The sequence below is a fragment of the Salvelinus alpinus genome, chromosome 9 (assembly GCF_045679555.1).
Source record: "Salvelinus alpinus chromosome 9, SLU_Salpinus.1, whole genome shotgun sequence".
NCBI classification, from domain to species: Eukaryota; Metazoa; Chordata; class Actinopteri; order Salmoniformes; family Salmonidae; genus Salvelinus; species Salvelinus alpinus.
This window is the reverse complement of record NC_092094.1, coordinates 8261569-8285173: the sequence shown is the minus strand read 5'-3', so window position 1 is coordinate 8285173 and position 23605 is coordinate 8261569. Positions and strand designations below refer to the sequence as shown.

Genomic DNA, 23605 nt, shown 5'->3' with positions numbered 1-23605 from the left:
CCCACATCACAGTCAGACATCAAATGGCAGTGGGGGGGGGGGGGGGTTAATCTAACAGACTGCCCACATCACAGTCAGACATCAAATGCAAGGGGGGGGGGGGAATCTAACAGACTGCCCACATCACAGTCAGACATCAGATGGCAGTGGGGGGGGGGATCTAACAGACTGCCCACATCACAGTCAGACATCAAATGGCAGTGGGGGGGGGGGGATCTAACAGACTGCCCACATCACAGTCAGACATCAAATGGCAGTGGGGTGGGGGGGGTTAATCTAACAGACTGCCCACATCACAGTCAGACATCAAATGGCAGTGGGGGGGGGGGGGATCTAACAGACTGCCCACATCACAGTCAGACATCAAATGGCAGTGGGGTGGGGGGGGTTAATCTAACAGACTGCCCACATCACAGTCAGACATCAAATGGCAGTGGGGGGGGGGGGATCTAACAGACTGCCCACATCACAGTCAGACATCAAATGGCAGTGGGGGGGGGGGGGGGGGATCTAACAGACTGCCCACATCACAGTCAGACATCAAATGGCAGTGGGGGGGGGGGGGGTATCTAACAGACTGCCCACATCACAGTCAGACATCAGATGGCAGTGGTGGGGGGGGGGATCTAACAGACTGCCTACATCACAGTCAGACATCAGATGGCAGTGGTGGGGGGGGGGGAATCTAACAGACTGCCCACATCACAGTCAGACATCAGATGGCAGTGGTGGGGGGGGATCTAACAGACTGCCTACATCACAGTCAGACATCAGATGGTAGTGGTGTGGGGGGGGGATCTAACAGACTGCCCACATCACAGTCAGACATCAGATGGCAGTGGTGGGGGGGAATCTAACAGACTGCCCACATCACAGTCAGACATCAAATGGCAGGGGGGGGGGGGGGGGGTTAATCTAACAGACTGCCCACATCACAGTCAGACATCAGATGGCAGTGGGGGGGGGGTGGGGGGGGGGGAATCTAACAGACTGCCCACATCACAGTCAGACATCAAATGGCAGTGGGGGGGGGGGGGGTTAATCTAACAGACTGCCCACATCACAGTCAGACATCAAATGCAAGGGGGGGGGGGGGAATCTAACAGACTGCCCACATCACAGTCAGACATCAGATGGCAGTGGGGGGGGGGATCTAACAGACTGCCCACATCACAGTCAGACATCAGATGGCAGTGGGGGGGGGGATCTAACAGACTGCCCACATCACAGTCAGACATCAGATGGTAGTGGGGGGGGGGGGGATCTAACAGACTGCCCACGTCACAGTCAGACATCAGATGGCAGTGGGGGGGGGGGGGGATCTAACAGACTGCCCACATCACAGTCAGACATCAAATGGCAGTGGGGGGGGGGGGGGGGGGATCTAACAGACTGCCCACATCACAGTCAGACATCAGATGGCAGTGGGGGGGGGGGGGGGATCTAACAGACTGCCCACATCACAGTCAGACATCAGATGGTAGTGGGGGGGGGGGGGGGGGGATCTAACAGACTGCCCACGTCACAGTCAGACATCAGATGGCAGTGGGGGGGGGGGGGGGGGGATCTAACAGACTGCCCACATCACAGTCAGACATCAGATGGTAGTGTGGGGGGGGGGGATCTAACAGACTGCCCACATCACAGTCAGACATCAGATGGCAGTGGGGGGGGGGGATCTAACAGACTGCCCACATCACAGTCAGACATCAGATGGTAGTGGGGGGGGGGGGAGATCTAACAGACTGCCCACATCACAGTCAGACATCAGATGGCAGTGGGGGGGGGGGATCTAACAGACTGCCCACATCACAGTCAGACATCAGATGGCAGTGGGGGGGGGGGATCTAACAGACTGCCCACATCACAGTCAGGCATCAGATGGCAGTGAGGGGGGGGGGGGAATCTAACAGACTGCCCACATCACAGTCAGACATCAGATGGTAGTGGGGGGGGGGGATCTAACAGACTGCCCACATCACAGTCAGACATCAGATGGCAGTGGAATTATTTTCCTGGAGGGTAACACAGTCGGTTATAGACCCATTTTCCATGCTGAACTTCAAGGGATATTTATAGCCTGACCTTGTGGTGAGAGAGTTCATTAGATGCTATGACCCATTAGCCTGCTAACGTGAATACTTTGTCAGCAGCCAGATGTATGAGTGTAACAGATATGATTAAACACACCACGGTGTGTGAATCGGTTGAATGCGAACCACGTGTGTCTCTTTGTGCATCTCTCTCTCTCACACACACACTCACATACTTGACAGAAAGAGAGAGAAGCAACAGCCCTTTAGGGAAAAAATCGGATTATTCTCCACCAACAAGGTTGTGATTCTGAACAGCTCCACATTCGCAGCAGCATCAGAGTCAGACAGAGTCAGTGCAGAGTCAGACAGAGTCAGACAGAGTCAGTGCAGAGTCAGACAGTCAGACAGAGTCAGTGCAGAGTCAGACAGAGTCAGTGCAGAGTCAGAGTCAGTGCAGAGTCAGACAGAGTCAGTGCAGAGTCAGACAGAGTCAGTGCAGAGTCAGACAGAGTCAGTGCAGAGTCAGACAGAGTCAGACAGAGTCAGACAGAGTCAGTGCAGCGTCAGACAGAGTCAGACAGAGTCAGTGCAGAGTCAGACAGTCAGTGCAGAGTCAGACAGAGTCAGTGCAGAGTCAGACAGAGTCAGTGCAGAGTCAGACAGAGTCAGACAGTGTCAGACAGAGTCAGTGCAGAGTCATACAGAGTCAAACAGAGTCAGTGCAGAGTCAGACAGAGTCAGTGCAGAGTCAGACAGAGTCAGACAGAGAGCAGCCAACTAACTTCACTTACAGAATAACAGACTGTAGACAACAAACTGAACACAGAGGAAATTGAGCATCATGCAAGACGACATTGGTATAACGCGACTACTACGGTGGAGCGGGGAGGACATTTTATGCCCAACAATGATAAACATAGTGTTTTAGCTGGAGAAAACAACAAGGAACAAACAACAACAAATATATGAGGAATTCAGTCGGGGTTTTTCTTCAATTTGGTGCCTAATGAACACAACCCTGATGCCTGATGAGCAGTCAGTCGTCTCTCTGTCAGTCGTTTCTCTGTCAGTCGTCTCTCTGTCAGTCGTCTCTCTGTCAGTCGTCTCTCTGTCAGTCGTCTCTCTGTCAGTCGTCTCTCTGTCAGTCGTTTCTCTGTCAGTCGTTTCTCTGTCAGTCGTCTCTCTGTCAGTCGTCTCTCTGTCAGTCGTCTCTCTGTCAGTCGTTTCTCTGTCAGTCGTTTCTCTGTCAGTCGTCTCTCTGTACTGCCTTTGTTTACCTCAGCAGCTCTGTGGTTTTACGGCATCCATTAATGTCTTCACTGGTTCTGTTTGGCTTGGAGGAAGCCTTGCTCACTGATTTTGGGCGGCACAATTACATGCAAAAGCATAGATGGAATACACGATGAACAAATGATGGCAGATCAGCCCTTTCGACTGCTGCAGGGTCTTAGGGTTACAGTAGTTACTGTTTGTCTACATTTTAGTCTCGTGGCAATAACAAGTAAGCTATTATGAGCAAGAGTTGCCAATGAGGTTTGAGCTTTCTCAACTTTAAATTGCAGTGTTTTGGAAAAATAAAAAGTTTATTCAGAGATTTATAGAGTCTTCTGCTGTTGAACTGTGGTTAAGGCAATCGGTACGGTAGCAGGTTAATGATGAGAGAAACAGGACAGGTACAGTAGCAGGTTAATGATGAGAGAAACAGGACAGGTACAGTAGCAGGTTAATGATGAGAGAGAGAAACAGGACAGGTACAGTAGCAGGTTAATGATGATAGAGAGAAACAGGACAGGTACGGTAGCAGGTTAATGATGAGAGAGAGAAACAGGACAGGTACGGTAGCAGGTTAATGATGAGAGAGAGAAACAGGACAGGTACGGTAGCAGGTTAATGATGAGAGAGAGAAACAGGACAGGTACGGTAGCAGGTTAATGATGAGAGAGAGAAACAGGACAGGTACAGTAGCAGGTTAATGATGAGAGAGAAAACAGGACAGGTACAGTAGCAGGTTAATGATGAGAGAGAGAAACAGGACAGGTACGGTAGCAGGTTAATGATGAGAGAAACAGGACAGGTACGGTAGCAGGTTAATGATGAGAGAAACAGGACAGGTACGGTAGCAGGTTAATGATGAGAGAAACAGAACAGGTACGGTAGCAGGTTAATGATGACAAAGAGAAACAGGATCCCGACTGACTGGCTTTAAACACACACAACCCCCTGCGGTCTGTCTATAGATGCTGTGGTGTGATTCATCATTTCTGACAATGGGCCAAGACAGGTTCACTTCCCTCTCTCCCTCTCCTGTCAGAGGATGAAGGCTAACAGAAGAAGAATACATTATTGATCTAATAGAATACATCACTGGACTCAGAGCAGACTAATACAATACATCACTGGACTCAGATCAGACTAATACAATACATCACTGGACTCAGATCAGACTCTAATACAATACATCACTGGACTCAGATCAGACTCTAATACAATACATCACTGGACTCAGATCAGACTCTAACACAATACATCACTGGACTCAGAGCAGACTCTAATACAATACATCACTGGACTCAGAGCAGACTCTAATACAATACATCACTGGACTGAGATCAGACTCTAATACAATACATCACTGGACTCAGAGCAGACTAATACAATACATCACTGGACTCAGATCAGACTAATACAAAACATCACTGGACTCAGATCAGACTCTAATACAATACATCACTGGACTCAGAGCAGACTAATACAATACATCACTGGACTCAGATCAGACTCTAATACAATACATCACTGGACTCAGAGCAGACTAATACAATACATCACTGGACTCAGAGCAGACTAATACAATACATCACTGGACTCAGATCAGACTAATACAATACATCACTGGACTCAAATCAGACTCTAATACAATACATCACTGGACTCAGATCAGACTCTAATACAATACATCACTGGACTCAGAGCAGACTAATACAATACATCACTGGACTCAGAGCAGACTCTAATACAATACATCACTGGACTCAGAGTAGACTCTAATACAATACATCACTGGACTCAGAGCAGACTAATACAATACATCACTGGACTCAGATCAGACTCTAATACAATACATCACTGGACTCAGATCAGACTCTAATACAATACATCACTGGACTCAGAGCAGACTAATACAATACATCACTGGACTCAGATCAGACTCTAATACAATACATCACTGGACTCAGATCAGACTAATACAATACATCACTGGACTCAGATCAGACTCTAATACAATACATCACTGGACTCAGATCAGACTAATACAATACATCACTGGACTCAGATCAGACTCTAATACAATACATCACTGGACTCAGATCAGACTCTAATACAATACATCACTGGACTCAGAGCAGACTCTAATACAATACATCACTGGACTCAGAGCAGGCTAATACAATACATCACTGGACTCAGAGCAGACTAATACAATACATCACTGGACTCAGATCAGACTCTAATACAATACATCACTGGACTCAGATCAGACTCTAATACAATACATCACTGGACTCAGAGCAGACTAATACAATACATCACTGGACTCAGATCAGACTCTAATACAATACATCACTGGACTCAGATCAGACTCTAATACAATACATCACTGGACTCAGATCAGACTCTAATACAATACATCACTGGACTCAGAGCAGACTAATACAATACATCACTGGACTCACATCAGACTAATACAATACATCACTGGACTCAGATCAGACTCTAATACAATACATCACTGGACTCAGATCAGACTCTAATACAATACATCACTGGACTCAGATCAGACTAATACAATACATCACTGGACTCAGATCAGACTCTAATACAATACATCACTGGACTCAGAGCAGACTAATACAATACATCACTGGACTCAGATCAGACTCTAATACAATACATCACTGGACTCAGAGCAGACTAATACAATACATCACTGGACTCAGATCAGACTCTAATACAATACATCACTGGACTCAGATCAGACTCTAATACAATACATCACTGGACTCAGATCAGACTCTAATACAATACATCACTGGACTCAGATCAGACTAATACAATACATCACTGGACTCAGATCAGACTCTAATACAATACATCACTGGACTCAGATCAGACTAATACACTACATCACTGGACTCAGATCAGACTAATACAATACATCACTGGACTCAGAGCAGACTCTAATACAATACATCACTGGACTCAGAGCAGACTCTAATACAATACATCACTGGACTCAGATCAGACTAATACAATACATCACTGGACTCAGATCAGACTAATACAATACATCACTGGACTCAGATCAGACTCTAATACAATACATCACTGGACTCAGATCAGACTAATACAATACATCACTGGACTCAGATCAGACTCTAATACAATACATCACTGGACTCAGATCAGACTAATACAATACATCACTGGACTCAGATCAGACTCTAATACAATACATCACTGGACTCAGAGCAGACTAATACAATACATCACTGGACTCAGATCAGACTAATACAATACATCACTGGACTCAGATCAGCCTCTAATACAATACATCACTGGACTCAGATCAGACTCTAATACAATACATCACTGGACTCAGAGCAGACTAATACAATACATCACTGGACTCAGAGCAGACTCTAATACAATACATCACTGGACTCAGATCAGACTCTAATACAATACATCACTGGACTCAGAGCAGACTAATACAATACATCACTGGACTCAGATCAGACTCTAATACAATACATCACTGGACTCAGATCAGACTCTAATACAATACATCACTGGACTCAGATCAGACTCTAATACAATACATCACTGGACTCAGAGCAGACTAATACAATACATCACTGGACTCAGATCAGACTAATACAATACATCACTGGACTCAGAGCAGACTAATACAATACATCACTGGACTCAGATCAGACTCTAATACAATACATCACTGGACTCAGAGCAGACTAATACAATACATCACTGGACTCAGATCAGACTAATACAATACATCACTGGACTCAGATCAGACTCTAATACAATACATCACTGGACTCAGAGCAGACTAATACAATACATCACTGGACTCACAGCAGACTAATACAATACATCACTGGACTCAGATCAGACTCTAATACAATACATCACTGGACTCAGATCAGACTAATACAATACATCACTGGACTCAGATCAGACTCTAATACAATACATCACTGGACTCAGATCAGACTCTAATACAATACATCACTGGACTCAGAGCAGGCTAATACAATACATCACTGGACTCAGAGCAGACTAATACAATACATCACTGGACTCAGATCAGACTCTAATACAATACATCACTGGACTCAGATCAGACTCTAATACAATACATCACTGGACTCAGATCAGACTAATAAAATACATCACTGGACTCAGATCAGACTCTAATACAATACATCACTGGACTCAGATCAGACTAATACAATACATCACTGGACTCAGATCAGACTCTAATACAATACATCACTGGACTCAGAGCAGACTAATACAATACATCACTGGACTCAGATCAGACTAATACAATACATCACTGGACTCAGATCAGCCTCTAATACAATACATCACTGGACTCAGATCAGACTCTAATACAATACATCACTGGACTCAGAGCAGACTAATACAATACATCACTGGACTCAGAGCAGACTCTAATACAATACATCACTGGACTCAGATCAGACTCTAATACAATACATCACTGGACTCAGAGCAGACTAATACAATACATCACTGGACTCAGATCAGACTCTAATACAATACATCACTGGACTCAGATCAGACTCTAATACAATACATCACTGGACTCAGATCAGACTCTAATACAATACATCACTGGACTCAGAGCAGACTAATACAATACATCACTGGACTCAGAGCAGACTAATACAATACATCACTGGACTCAGATCAGACTCTAATACAATACATCACTGGACTCAGAGCAGACTAATACAATACATCACTGGACTCAGATCAGACTAATACAATACATCACTGGACTCAGATCAGACTCTAATACAATACATCACTGGACTCAGAGCAGACTAATACAATACATCACTGGACTCACAGCAGACTAATACAATACATCACTGGACTCAGATCAGACTCTAATACAATACATCACTGGACTCAGATCAGACTAATACAATACATCACTGGACTCAGATCAGCCTCTAATACAATACATCACTGGACTCAGATCAGACTCTAATACAATACATCACTGGACTCAGAGCAGACTAATACAATACATCACTGGACTCAGATCAGACTAATACAATACATCACTGGACTCAGATCAGACTCTAATACAATACATCACTGGACTCAGATCAGACTAATACAATACATCACTGGACTCAGAGCAGACTCTAATACAATACATCACTGGACTCAGATCAGACTCTAATACAATACATCACTGGACTCAGAGCAGACTAATACAATACATCACTGGACTCAGATCAGACTCTAATACAATACATCACTGGACTCAGATCAGACTCTAATACAATACATCACTGGACTCAGATCAGACTCTAATACAATACATCACTGGACTCAGAGCAGACTAATACAATACATCACTGGACTCAGATCAGACTAATACAATACATCACTGGACTCAGAGCAGACTAATACAATACATCACTGGACTCAGATCAGACTCTAATACAATACATCACTGGACTCAGAGCAGACTAATACAATACATCACTGGACTCAGATCAGACTAATACAATACATCACTGGACTCAGATCAGACTCTAATACAATACATCACTGGACTCAGAGCAGACTAATACAATACATCACTGGACTCACAGCAGACTAATACAATACATCACTGGACTCAGATCAGACTCTAATACAATACATCACTGGACTCAGATCAGACTAATACAATACATCACTGGACTCAGATCAGACTCTAATACAATACATCACTGGACTCAGATCAGACTCTAATACAATACATCACTGGACTCAGAGCAGGCTAATACAATACATCACTGGACTCAGAGCAGACTAATACAATACATCACTGGACTCAGATCAGACTCTAATACAATACATCACTGGACTCAGATCAGACTCTAATACAATACATCACTGGACTCAGATCAGACTAATACAATACATCACTGGACTCAGATCAGACTCTAATACAATACATCACTGGACTCAGATCAGACTAATACAATACATCACTGGACTCAGATCAGACTCTAATACAATACATCACTGGACTCAGAGCAGACTAATACAATACATCACTGGACTCAGATCAGACTAATACAATACATCACTGGACTCAGATCAGCCTCTAATACAATACATCACTGGACTCAGATCAGACTCTAATACAATACATCACTGGACTCAGAGCAGACTAATACAATACATCACTGGACTCAGATCAGACTAATACAATACATCACTGGACTCAGATCAGACTCTAATACAATACATCACTGGACTCAGAGCAGACTAATACAATACATCACTGGACTCACAGCAGACTAATACAATACATCACTGGACTCAGATCAGACTCTAATACAATACATCACTGGACTCAGATCAGACTAATACAATACATCACTGGACTCAGATCAGACTCTAATACAATACATCACTGGACTCAGAGCAGACTAATACAATACATCACTGGACTCACAGCAGACTAATACAATACATCACTGGACTCAGATCAGACTCTAATACAATACATCACTGGACTCAGATCAGACTAATACAATACATCACTGGACTCAGATCAGCCTCTAATACAATACATCACTGGACTCAGATCAGACTCTAATACAATACATCACTGGACTCAGAGCAGACTAATACAATACATCACTGGACTCAGATCAGACTAATACAATACATCACTGGACTCAGATCAGACTCTAATACAATACATCACTGGACTCAGATCAGACTAATACAATACATCACTGGACTCAGAGCAGACTCTAATACAATACATCACTGGACTCAGATCAGACTCTAATACAATACATCACTGGACTCAGAGCAGACTAATACAATACATCACTGGACTCAGATCAGACTCTAATACAATACATCACTGGACTCAGATCAGACTCTAATACAATACATCACTGGACTCAGATCAGACTCTAATACAATACATCACTGGACTCAGAGCAGACTAATACAATACATCACTGGACTCAGATCAGACTAATACAATACATCACTGGACTCAGAGCAGACTAATACAATACATCACTGGACTCAGATCAGACTCTAATACAATACATCACTGGACTCAGAGCAGACTAATACAATACATCACTGGACTCAGATCAGACTAATACAATACATCACTGGACTCAGATCAGACTCTAATACAATACATCACTGGACTCAGAGCAGACTAATACAATACATCACTGGACTCACAGCAGACTAATACAATACATCACTGGACTCAGATCAGACTCTAATACAATACATCACTGGACTCAGATCAGACTAATACAATACATCACTGGACTCAGATCAGACTCTAATACAATACATCACTGGACTCAGATCAGACTCTAATACAATACATCACTGGACTCAGAGCAGGCTAATACAATACATCACTGGACTCAGAGCAGACTAATACAATACATCACTGGACTCAGATCAGACTCTAATACAATACATCACTGGACTCAGATCAGACTCTAATACAATACATCACTGGACTCAGATCAGACTAATACAATACATCACTGGACTCAGATCAGACTCTAATACAATACATCACTGGACTCAGATCAGACTAATACAATACATCACTGGACTCAGATCAGACTCTAATACAATACATCACTGGACTCAGAGCAGACTAATACAATACATCACTGGACTCAGATCAGACTAATACAATACATCACTGGACTCAGATCAGCCTCTAATACAATACATCAATGGACTCAGATCAGACTCTAATACAATACATCACTGGACTCAGAGCAGACTAATACAATACATCACTGGACTCAGATCAGACTAATACAATACATCACTGGACTCAGATCAGACTCTAATACAATACATCACTGGACTCAGAGCAGACTAATACAATACATCACTGGACTCACAGCAGACTAATACAATACATCACTGGACTCAGATCAGACTCTAATACAATACATCACTGGACTCAGATCAGACTAATACAATACATCACTGGACTCAGATCAGACTCTAATACAATACATCACTGGACTCAGATCAGACTCTAATACAATACATCACTGGACTCAGAGCAGGCTAATACAATACATCACTGGACTCAGAGCAGACTAATACAATACATCACTGGACTCAGATCAGACTCTAATACAATACATCACTGGACTCAGATCAGACTCTAATACAATACATCACTGGACTCAGATCAGACTAATACAATACATCACTGGACTCAGATCAGACTCTAATACAATACATCACTGGACTCAGATCAGACTAATACAATACATCACTGGACTCAGATCAGACTCTAATACAATACATCACTGGACTCAGAGCAGACTAATACAATACATCACTGGACTCAGATCAGACTAATACAATACATCACTGGACTCAGATCAGCCTCTAATACAATACATCACTGGACTCAGATCAGACTCTAATACAATACATCACTGGACTCAGAGCAGACTAATACAATACATCACTGGACTCAGAGCAGACTCTAATACAATACATCACTGGACTCAGATCAGACTCTAATACAATACATCACTGGACTCAGAGCAGACTAATACAATACATCACTGGACTCAGATCAGACTCTAATACAATACATCACTGGACTCAGATCAGACTCTAATACAATACATCACTGGACTCAGATCAGACTCTAATACAATACATCACTGGACTCAGAGCAGACTAATACAATACATCACTGGACTCAGAGCAGACTAATACAATACATCACTGGACTCAGATCAGACTCTAATACAATACATCACTGGACTCAGAGCAGACTAATACAATACATCACTGGACTCAGATCAGACTAATACAATACATCACTGGACTCAGATCAGACTCTAATACAATACATCACTGGACTCAGAGCAGACTAATACAATACATCACTGGACTCACAGCAGACTAATACAATACATCACTGGACTCAGATCAGACTCTAATACAATACATCACTGGACTCAGATCAGACTAATACAATACATCACTGGACTCAGATCAGCCTCTAATACAATACATCACTGGACTCAGATCAGACTCTAATACAATACATCACTGGACTCAGAGCAGACTAATACAATACATCACTGGACTCAGATCAGACTAATACAATACATCACTGGACTCAGATCAGACTCTAATACAATACATCACTGGACTCAGATCAGACTAATACAATACATCACTGGACTCAGAGCAGACTCTAATACAATACATCACTGGACTCAGATCAGACTCTAATACAATACATCACTGGACTCAGAGCAGACTAATACAATACATCACTGGACTCAGATCAGACTCTAATACAATACATCACTGGACTCAGATCAGACTCTAATACAATACATCACTGGACTCAGATCAGACTCTAATACAATACATCACTGGACTCAGAGCAGACTAATACAATACATCACTGGACTCAGATCAGACTAATACAATACATCACTGGACTCAGAGCAGACTAATACAATACATCACTGGACTCAGATCAGACTCTAATACAATACATCACTGGACTCAGAGCAGACTAATACAATACATCACTGGACTCAGATCAGACTAATACAATACATCACTGGACTCAGATCAGACTCTAATACAATACATCACTGGACTCAGAGCAGACTAATACAATACATCACTGGACTCACAGCAGACTAATACAATACATCACTGGACTCAGATCAGACTCTAATACAATACATCACTGGACTCAGATCAGACTAATACAATACATCACTGGACTCAGATCAGACTCTAATACAATACATCACTGGACTCAGATCAGACTCTAATACAATACATCACTGGACTCAGAGCAGGCTAATACAATACATCACTGGACTCAGAGCAGACTAATACAATACATCACTGGACTCAGATCAGACTCTAATACAATACATCACTGGACTCAGATCAGACTCTAATACAATACATCACTGGACTCAGATCAGACTAATACAATACATCACTGGACTCAGATCAGACTCTAATACAATACATCACTGGACTCAGATCAGACTAATACAATACATCACTGGACTCAGATCAGACTCTAATACAATACATCACTGGACTCAGAGCAGACTAATACAATACATCACTGGACTCAGATCAGACTAATACAATACATCACTGGACTCAGATCAGCCTCTAATACAATACATCACTGGACTCAGATCAGACTCTAATACAATACATCACTGGACTCAGAGCAGACTAATACAATACATCACTGGACTCAGAGCAGACTCTAATACAATACATCACTGGACTCAGATCAGACTCTAATACAATACATCACTGGACTCAGAGCAGACTAATACAATACATCACTGGACTCAGATCAGACTCTAATACAATACATCACTGGACTCAGATCAGACTCTAATACAATACATCACTGGACTCAGATCAGACTCTAATACAATACATCACTGGACTCAGAGCAGACTAATACAATACATCACTGGACTCAGATCAGACTCTAATACAATACATCACTGGACTCAGATCAGACTAATACAATACATCACTGGACTCAGAGCAGACTAATACAATACATCACTGGACTCAGATCAGACTCTAATACAATACATCACTGGACTCAGAGCAGACTAATACAATACATCACTGGACTCAGATCAGACTAATACAATACATCACTGGACTCAGATCAGACTCTAATACAATACATCACTGGACTCAGAGCAGACTAATACAATACATCACTGGACTCACAGCAGACTAATACAATACATCACTGGACTCAGATCAGACTCTAATACAATACATCACTGGACTCAGATCAGACTAATACAATACATCACTGGACTCAGATCAGACTCTAATACAATACATCACTGGACTCAGATCAGACTCTAATACAATACATCACTGGACTCAGAGCAGACTCTAATACAATACATCACTGGACTCAGAGCAGGCTAATACAATACATCACTGGACTCAGAGCAGACTAATACAATACATCACTGGACTCAGATCAGACTCTAATACAATACATCACTGGACTCAGATCAGACTCTAATACAATACATCACTGGACTCAGAGCAGACTAATACAATACATCACTGGACTCAGATCAGACTCTAATACAATACATCACTGGACTCAGATCCGACTCTAATACAATACATCACTGGACTCAGATCAGACTCTAATACAATACATCACTGGACTCAGAGCAGACTAATACAATACATCACTGGACTCACATCAGACTAATACAATACATCACTGGACTCAGATCAGACTCTAATACAATACATCACTGGACTCAGATCAGACTCTAATAAAATACATCACTGGACTCAGATCAGACTAATACAATACATCACTGGACTCAGATCAGACTCTAATACAATACATCACTGGACTCAGAGCAGACTCTAATACAATACATCACTGGACTCAGAGCAGACTAATACAATACATCACTGGACTCAGATCAGACTCTAATACAATACATCACTGGACTCAGATCAGACTCTAATACAATACATCACTGGACTCAGATCAGACTCTAATACAATACATCACTGGACTCAGAGCAGACTAATACAATACATCACTGGACTCAGATCAGACTCTAATACAATACATCACTGGACTCAGATCAGACTCTAATACAATACATCACTGGACTCAGATCAGACTCTAATACAATACATCACTGGACTCAGAGCAGACTAATACAATACATCACTGGACTCACATCAGACTAATACAATACATCACTGGACTCAGATCAGACTCTAATACAATACATCACTGGACTCAGATCAGACTCTAATACAATACATCACTGGACTCAGATCAGACTAATACAATACATCACTGGACTCAGATCAGACTCTAATACAATACATCACTGGACTCAGAGCAGACTAATACAATACATCACTGGACTCAGATCAGACTCTAATACAATACATCACTGGACTCAGAGCAGACTAATACAATACATCACTGGACTCAGATCAGACTCTAATACAATACATCACTGGACTCAGATCAGACTCTAATACAATACATCACTGGACTCAGATCAGACTCTAATACAATACATCACTGGACTCAGATCAGACTAATACAATACATCACTGGACTCAGATCAGACTCTAATACAATACATCACTGGACTCAGAGCAGACTAATACAATACATCACTGGACTCAGATCAGACTAATACACTACATCACTGGACTCAGATCAGACTAATACAATACATCACTGGACTCAGAGCAGACTCTAATACAATACATCACTGGACTCAGAGCAGACTCTAATACAATACATCACTGGACTCAGATCAGACTAATACAATACATCACTGGACTCAGATCAGACTAATACAATACATCACTGGACTCAGATCAGACTCTAATACAATACATCACTGGACTCAGATCAGACTAATACAATACATCACTGGACTCAGATCAGACTAATACAATACATCACTGGACTCAGATCAGCCTCTAATACAATACATCACTGGACTCAGATCAGACTCTAATACAATACATCACTGGACTCAGAGCAGACTAATACAATACATCACTGGACTCAGATCAGACTCTAATACAATACATCACTGGACTCAGAGCAGACTAATACAATACATCACTGGACTCAGATCAGACTCTAATACAATACATCACTGGACTCAGATCAGACTAATACAATACATCACTGGACTCAGATCAGACTCTAATACAATACATCACTGGACTCAGAGCAGACTAATACAATACATCACTGGACTCAGATCAGACTAATACACTACATCACTGGACTCAGATCAGACTAATACAATACATCACTGGACTCAGAGCAGACTCTAATACAATACATCACTGGACTCAGAGCAGACTCTAATACAATACATCACTGGACTCAGATCAGACTAATACAATACATCACTGGACTCAGATCAGACTAATACAATACATCACTGGACTCAGATCAGACTCTAATACAATACATCACTGGACTCAGATCAGACTCTAATACAATACATCACTGGACTCAGAGCAGACTAATACAATACATCACTGGACTCAGATCAGACTCTAATACAATACATCACTGGACTCAGATCAGACTCTAATACAATACATCACTGGACTCAGAGCAGACTAATACAATACATCACTGGACTCAGATCAGACTCTAATACAATACATCACTGGACTCAGATCAGACTCTAATACAATACATCACTGGACTCAGATCAGACTCTAATACAATACATCACTGGACTCAGATCAGACTAATACAATACATCACTGGACTCAGATCAGACTCTAATACAATACATCACTGGACTCAGAGCAGACTAATACAATACATCACTGGACTCAGATCAGACTAATACACTACATCACTGGACTCAGATCAGACTAATACAATACATCACTGGACTCAGAGCAGACTCTAATACAATACATCACTGGACTCAGAGCAGACTCTAATACAATACATCACTGGACTCAGATCAGACTAATACAATACATCACTGGACTCAGATCAGACTAATACAATACATCACTGGACTCAGATCAGACTCTAATACAATACATCACTGGACTCAGATCAGACTAATACAATACATCACTGGACTCAGAGCAGGCTAATACAATACATCACTGGACTCAGAGCAGACTAATACAATACATCACTCGACTCAGATCAGACTCTAATACAATACATCACTGGACTCAGATCAGACTCTAATACAATACATCACTGGACTCAGAGCAGACTAATACAATACATCACTGGACTCAGATCAGACTCTAATACAATACATCACTGGACTCAGATCAGACTCTAATACAATACATCACTGGACTCAGATCAGACTCTAATACAATACATCACTGGACTCAGAGCAGACTAATACAATACATCACTGGACTCACATCAGACTAATACAATACATCACTGGACTCAGATCAGACTCTAATACAATACATCACTGGACTCAGATCAGACTCTAATACAATACATCACTGGACTCAGATCAGACTAATACAATACATCACTGGACTCAGATCAGACTCTAATACAATACATCACTGGACTCAGAGCAGACTAATACAATACATCACTGGACTCAGATCAGACTCTAATACAATACATCACTGGACTCAGAGCAGACTAATACAATACATCACTGGACTCAGATCAGACTCTAATACAATACATCACTGGACTCAGATCAGACTCTAATACAATACATCACTGGACTCAGATCAGACTCTAATACAATACATCACTGGACTCAGATCAGACTAATACAATACATCACTGGACTCAGATCAGACTCTAATACAATACATCACTGGACTCAGAGCAGACTAATACAATACATCACTAGACTCAGATCAGACTAATACACTACATCACTGGACTCAGATCAGACTAATACAATACATCACTGGACTCAGAGCAGACTCTAATACAATACATCACTGGACTCAGAGCAGACTCTAATACAATACATCACTGGACTCAGATCAGACTAATACAATACATCACTGGACTCAGATCAGACTCTAATACAATACATCACTGGACTCAGATCAGACTAATACAATACATCACTGGACTCAGATCAGACTAATACAATACATCACTGGACTCAGATCAGCCTCTAATACAATACATCACTGGACTCAGATCAGACTCTAATACAATACATCACTGGACTCAGAGCAGACTAATACAATACATCACTGGACTCAGATCAGACTCTAATACAATACATCACTGGACTCAGAGCAGACTAATACAATACATCACTGGACTCAGATCAGACTCTAATACAATACATCACTGGACTCAGATCAGACTAATACAATACATCACTGGACTCAGATCAGACTCTAATACAATACATCACTGGACTCAGAGCAGACTAATACAATACATCACTGGACTCAGATCAGACTAATACACTACATCACTGGACTCAGATCAGACTAATACAATACATCACTGGACTCAGAGCAGACTCTAATACAATACATCACTGGACTCAGAGCAGACTCTAATACAATACATCACTGGACTCAGATCAGACTAATACAATACATCACTGGACTCAGATCAGACTAATACAATACATCACTGGACTCAGATCAGACTCTAATACAATACATCACTGGACTCAGATCAGACTAATACAATACATCACTGGACTCAGAGCAGGCTAATACAATACATCACTGGACTCAGAGCAGACTAATACAATACATCACTGGACTCAGATCAGACTCTAATACAATACATCACTGGACTCAGATCAGACTCTAATACAATACATCACTGGACTCAGAGCAGACTAATACAATACATCACTGGACTCAGATCAGACTCTAATACAATACATCACTGGACTCAGATCAGACTCTAATACAATACATCACTGGACTCAGATCAGACTCTAATACAATACATCACTGGACTCAGAGCAGACTAATACAATACATCACTGGACTCACATCAGACTAATACAATACATCACTGGACTCAGATCAGACTCTAATACAATACATCACTGGACTCAGATCAGACTCTAATACAATACATCACTGGACTCAGATCAGACTAATACAATACATCACTGGACTCAGATCAGACTCTAATACAATACATCACTGGACTCAGAGCAGACTAATACAATACATCACTGGACTCAGATCAGACTCTAATACAATACATCACTGGACTCAGAGCAGACTAATACAATACATCACTGGACTCAGATCAGACTCTAATACAATACATCACTGGACTCAGATCAGACTCTAATACAATACATCACTGGACTCAGATCAGACTCTAATACAATACATCACTGGACTCAGATCAGACTAATACAATACATCACTGGACTCAGATCAGACTCTAATACAATACATCACTGGACTCAGAGCAGACTAATACAATACATCACTGGACTCAGATCAGACTAATACACTACATCACTGGACTCAGATCAGACTAATACAATACATCACTGGACTCAGAGCAGACTCTAATACAATACATCACTGGACTCAGAGCAGACTCTAATACAATACATCACTGGACTCAGATCAGACTAATACAATACATCACTGGACTCAGATCAGACTAATACAATACATCACTGGACTCAGATCAGACTCTAATACAATACATCACTGGACTCAGATCAGACTAATACAATACATCACTGGACTCAGATCAGACTAATACAATACATCACTGGACTCAGATCAGCCTCTAATACAATACATCACTGGACTCAGATCAGACTCTAATACAATACATCACTGGACTCAGAGCAGACTAATACAATACATCACTGGACTCAGAGCAGACTCTAATACAATACATCACTGGACTCAGATCAGACTCTAATACAATACATCACTGGACTCAGAGCAGACTAATACAATACATCACTGGACTCAGATCAGACTCTAATACAATACATCACTGGACTCAGATCAGACTCTAATACAATACATCACTGGACTCAGATCAGACTCTAATACAATACATCACTGGACTCAGAGCAGACTAATACAATACATCACTGGACTCAGATCAGACTCTAATACAATACATCACTGGACTCAGATCAGACTAATACAATACATCACTGGACTCAGAGCAGACTAATACAATACATCACTGGACTCAGATCAGACTCTAATACAATACATCACTGGACTCAGAGCAGACTAATACAATACATCACTGGACTCAGATCAGACTAATACAATACATCACTGGACTCAGATCAGACTCTAATACAATACATCACTGGACTCAGAGCAGACTAATACAATACATCACTGGACTCACAGCAGACTAATACAATACATCACTGGACTCAGATCAGACTCTAATACAATACATCACTGGACTCAGATCAGACTAATACAATACATCACTGGACTCAGATCAGACTCTAATACAATACATCACTGGACTCAGATCAGACTCTAATACAATACATCACTGGACTCAGAGCAGACTCTAATACAATACATCACTGGACTCAGAGCAGGCTAATACAATACATCACTGGACTCAGAGCAGACTAATACAATACATCACTGGACTCAGATCAGACTCTAATACAATACATCACTGGACTCAGATCAGACTCTAATACAATACATCACTGGACTCAGAGCAGACTAATACAATACATCACTGGACTCAGATCAGACTCTAATACAATACATCACTGGACTCAGATCAGACTCTAATACAATACATCACTGGACTCAGATCAGACTCTAATACAATACATCACTGGACTCAGAGCAGACTAATACAATACATCACTGGACTCACATCAGACTAATACAATACATCACTGGACTCAGATCAGACTCTAATACAATACATCACTGGACTCAGATCAGACTCTAATACAATACATCACTGGACTCAGATCAGACTAATACAATACATCACTGGACTCAGATCAGACTCTAATACAATACATCACTGGACTCAGAGCAGACTAATACAATACATCACTGGACTCAGATCAGACTCTAATACAATACATCACTGGACTCAGAGCAGACTAATACAATACATCACTGGACTCAGATCAGACTCTAATACAATACATCACTGGACTCAGATCAGACTCTAATACAATACATCACTGGACTCAGATCAGACTAATACAATACATCACTGGACTCAGATCAGACTCTAATACAATACATCACTGGACTCAGAGCAGACTAATACAATACATCACTGGACTCAGATCAGACTAATACACTACATCACTGGACTCAGATCAGACTAATACAATACATCACTGGACTCAGAGCAGACTCTAATACAATACATCACTGGACTCAGAGCAGACTCTAATACAATACATCACTGGACTCAGAGCAGGCTAATACAATACATCACTGGACTCAGAGCAGACTAATACAATACATCACTGGACTCAGATCAGACTCTAATACAATACATCACTGGACTCAGATCAGACTCTAATACAATACATCACTGGACTCAGAGCAGACTAATACAATACATCACTGGACTCAGATCAGACTCTAATACAATACATCACTGGACTCAGATCAGACTCTAATACAATACATCACTGGACTCAGATCAGACTCTAATACAATACATCACTGGACTCAGAGCAGACTAATACAATACATCACTGGACTCACATCAGACTAATACAATACATCACTGGACTCAGATCAGACTCTAATACAATACATCACTGGACTCAGATCAGACTCTAATACAATACATCACTGGACTCAGATCAGACTAATACAATACATCACTGGACTCAGAGCAGACTAATACAATACATCACTGGACTCAGATCAGACTAATACACTACATCACTGGACTCAGATCAGACTAATACAATACATCACTGGACTCAGAGCAGACTCTAATACAATACATCACTGGACTCAGAGCAGACTCTAATACAATACATCACTGGACTCAGATCAGACTAATACAATACATCACTGGACTCAGATCAGACTAATACAATACATCACTGGACTCAGATCAGACTCTAATACAATACATCACTGGACTCAGATCAGACTAATACAATACATCACTGGACTCAGAGCAGACTAATACAATACATCACTGGACTCAGATCAGACTAATACAATACATCACTGGACTCAGATCAGCCTCTAATACAATACATCACTGGACTCAGATCAGACTCTAATACAATACATCACTGGACTCAGATCAGACTCTAATACAATACATCACTGGACTCAGATCAGACTCTAATACAATACATCACTGGACGCAGAGCAGACTAATACAATACATCACTGGACTCAGATCAGACTCTAATACAATACATCACTGGACTCAGATCAGACTAATACAATACATCACTGGACTCAGAGCAGACTAATACAATACATCACTGGACTCAGATCAGACTCTAATACAATACATCACTGGACTCAGAGCAGACTAATACAATACATCACTGGACTCAGATCAGACTAATACAATACATCACTGGACTCAGATCAGACTCTAATACAATACATCACTGGACTCAGAGCAGACTAATACAATACATCACTGGACTCACAGCAGACTAATACAATACATCACTGGACTCAGATCAGACTCTAATACAATACATCACTGGACTCAGATCAGACTAATACAATACATCACTGGACTCAGATCAGACTCTAATACAATACATCACTGGACTCAGATCAGACTCTAATACAATACATCACTGGACTCAGAGCAGGCTAATACAATACATCACTGGACTCAGAGCAGACTAATACAATACATCACTGGACTCAGATCAGACTCTAATACAATACATCACTGGACTCAGATCAGACTCTAATACAATACATCACTGGACTCAGATCAGACTCTAATACAATACATCACTGGACTCAGAGCAGGCTAATACAATACATCACTGGACTCAGAGCAGACTAATACAATACATCACTGGACTCAGATCAGACTCTAATACAATACATCACTGGACTCAGATCAGACTCTAATACAATACATCACTGGACTCAGATCAGACTCTAATACAATACATCACTGGACTGGGATATGGGATAAGAAAAGTCTCTAATCTTTCTGTCTCTAATATTTTGTTCCATCTAGGGAAAGAGTCAATATTTCACTATCTGGCAAGTCCAAAAACGTAAAACCCACCCCCCCATCCTCACACATCCACACCCACCTGTGTGTGTCATCATCCTGGTTGCGTACTCTCTGTGTGCGGACCCACTGTTCCAGCTGCTGCATGGAGTTGGTCCTGGTCAGGGTCCTGGGTTCAGGCTCCCCGTGGGGGTACTGGGGGGTGGTGGGGGTCATGCTGCCCTGGATAGAGGGGGTCCGATGGGGCTGGGAGTTGGTCATCATCTCCCCTGGGCTCTGGTCTCCAGCACCGTTCAGCTAAAGTGAAACGATGACATTTTCAACTGTCATCAAATGGCAGAATGACAACATGTCTTTTTCTGGAATAACTGGTGTTTACAATAGAAGACTACAGCGCCAATGTACAATTAACAAAGTCGCCACTAGTAATGATACATGTACTGTATATTACCATATGGTATACAGTACCTTCCATTGT

The 23605-nt window shown here is 41.5% G+C and overlaps 1 protein-coding gene across 1 annotated transcript in view; it reads right to left on the bottom strand.

Annotated features, from left to right (window-relative positions):
• Positions 1–23605, bottom strand: part of LOC139584235 (pleckstrin homology domain-containing family A member 5-like) — a gene marked incomplete in the record, with an annotated part of 263991 nt that overhangs the window by 47637 nt on the left and 192749 nt on the right. The window contains 1 exon segment of the mRNA XM_071415848.1: positions 23210–23424. Within this exon segment, the coding sequence (XP_071271949.1) occupies positions 23210–23424 (215 nt within the window).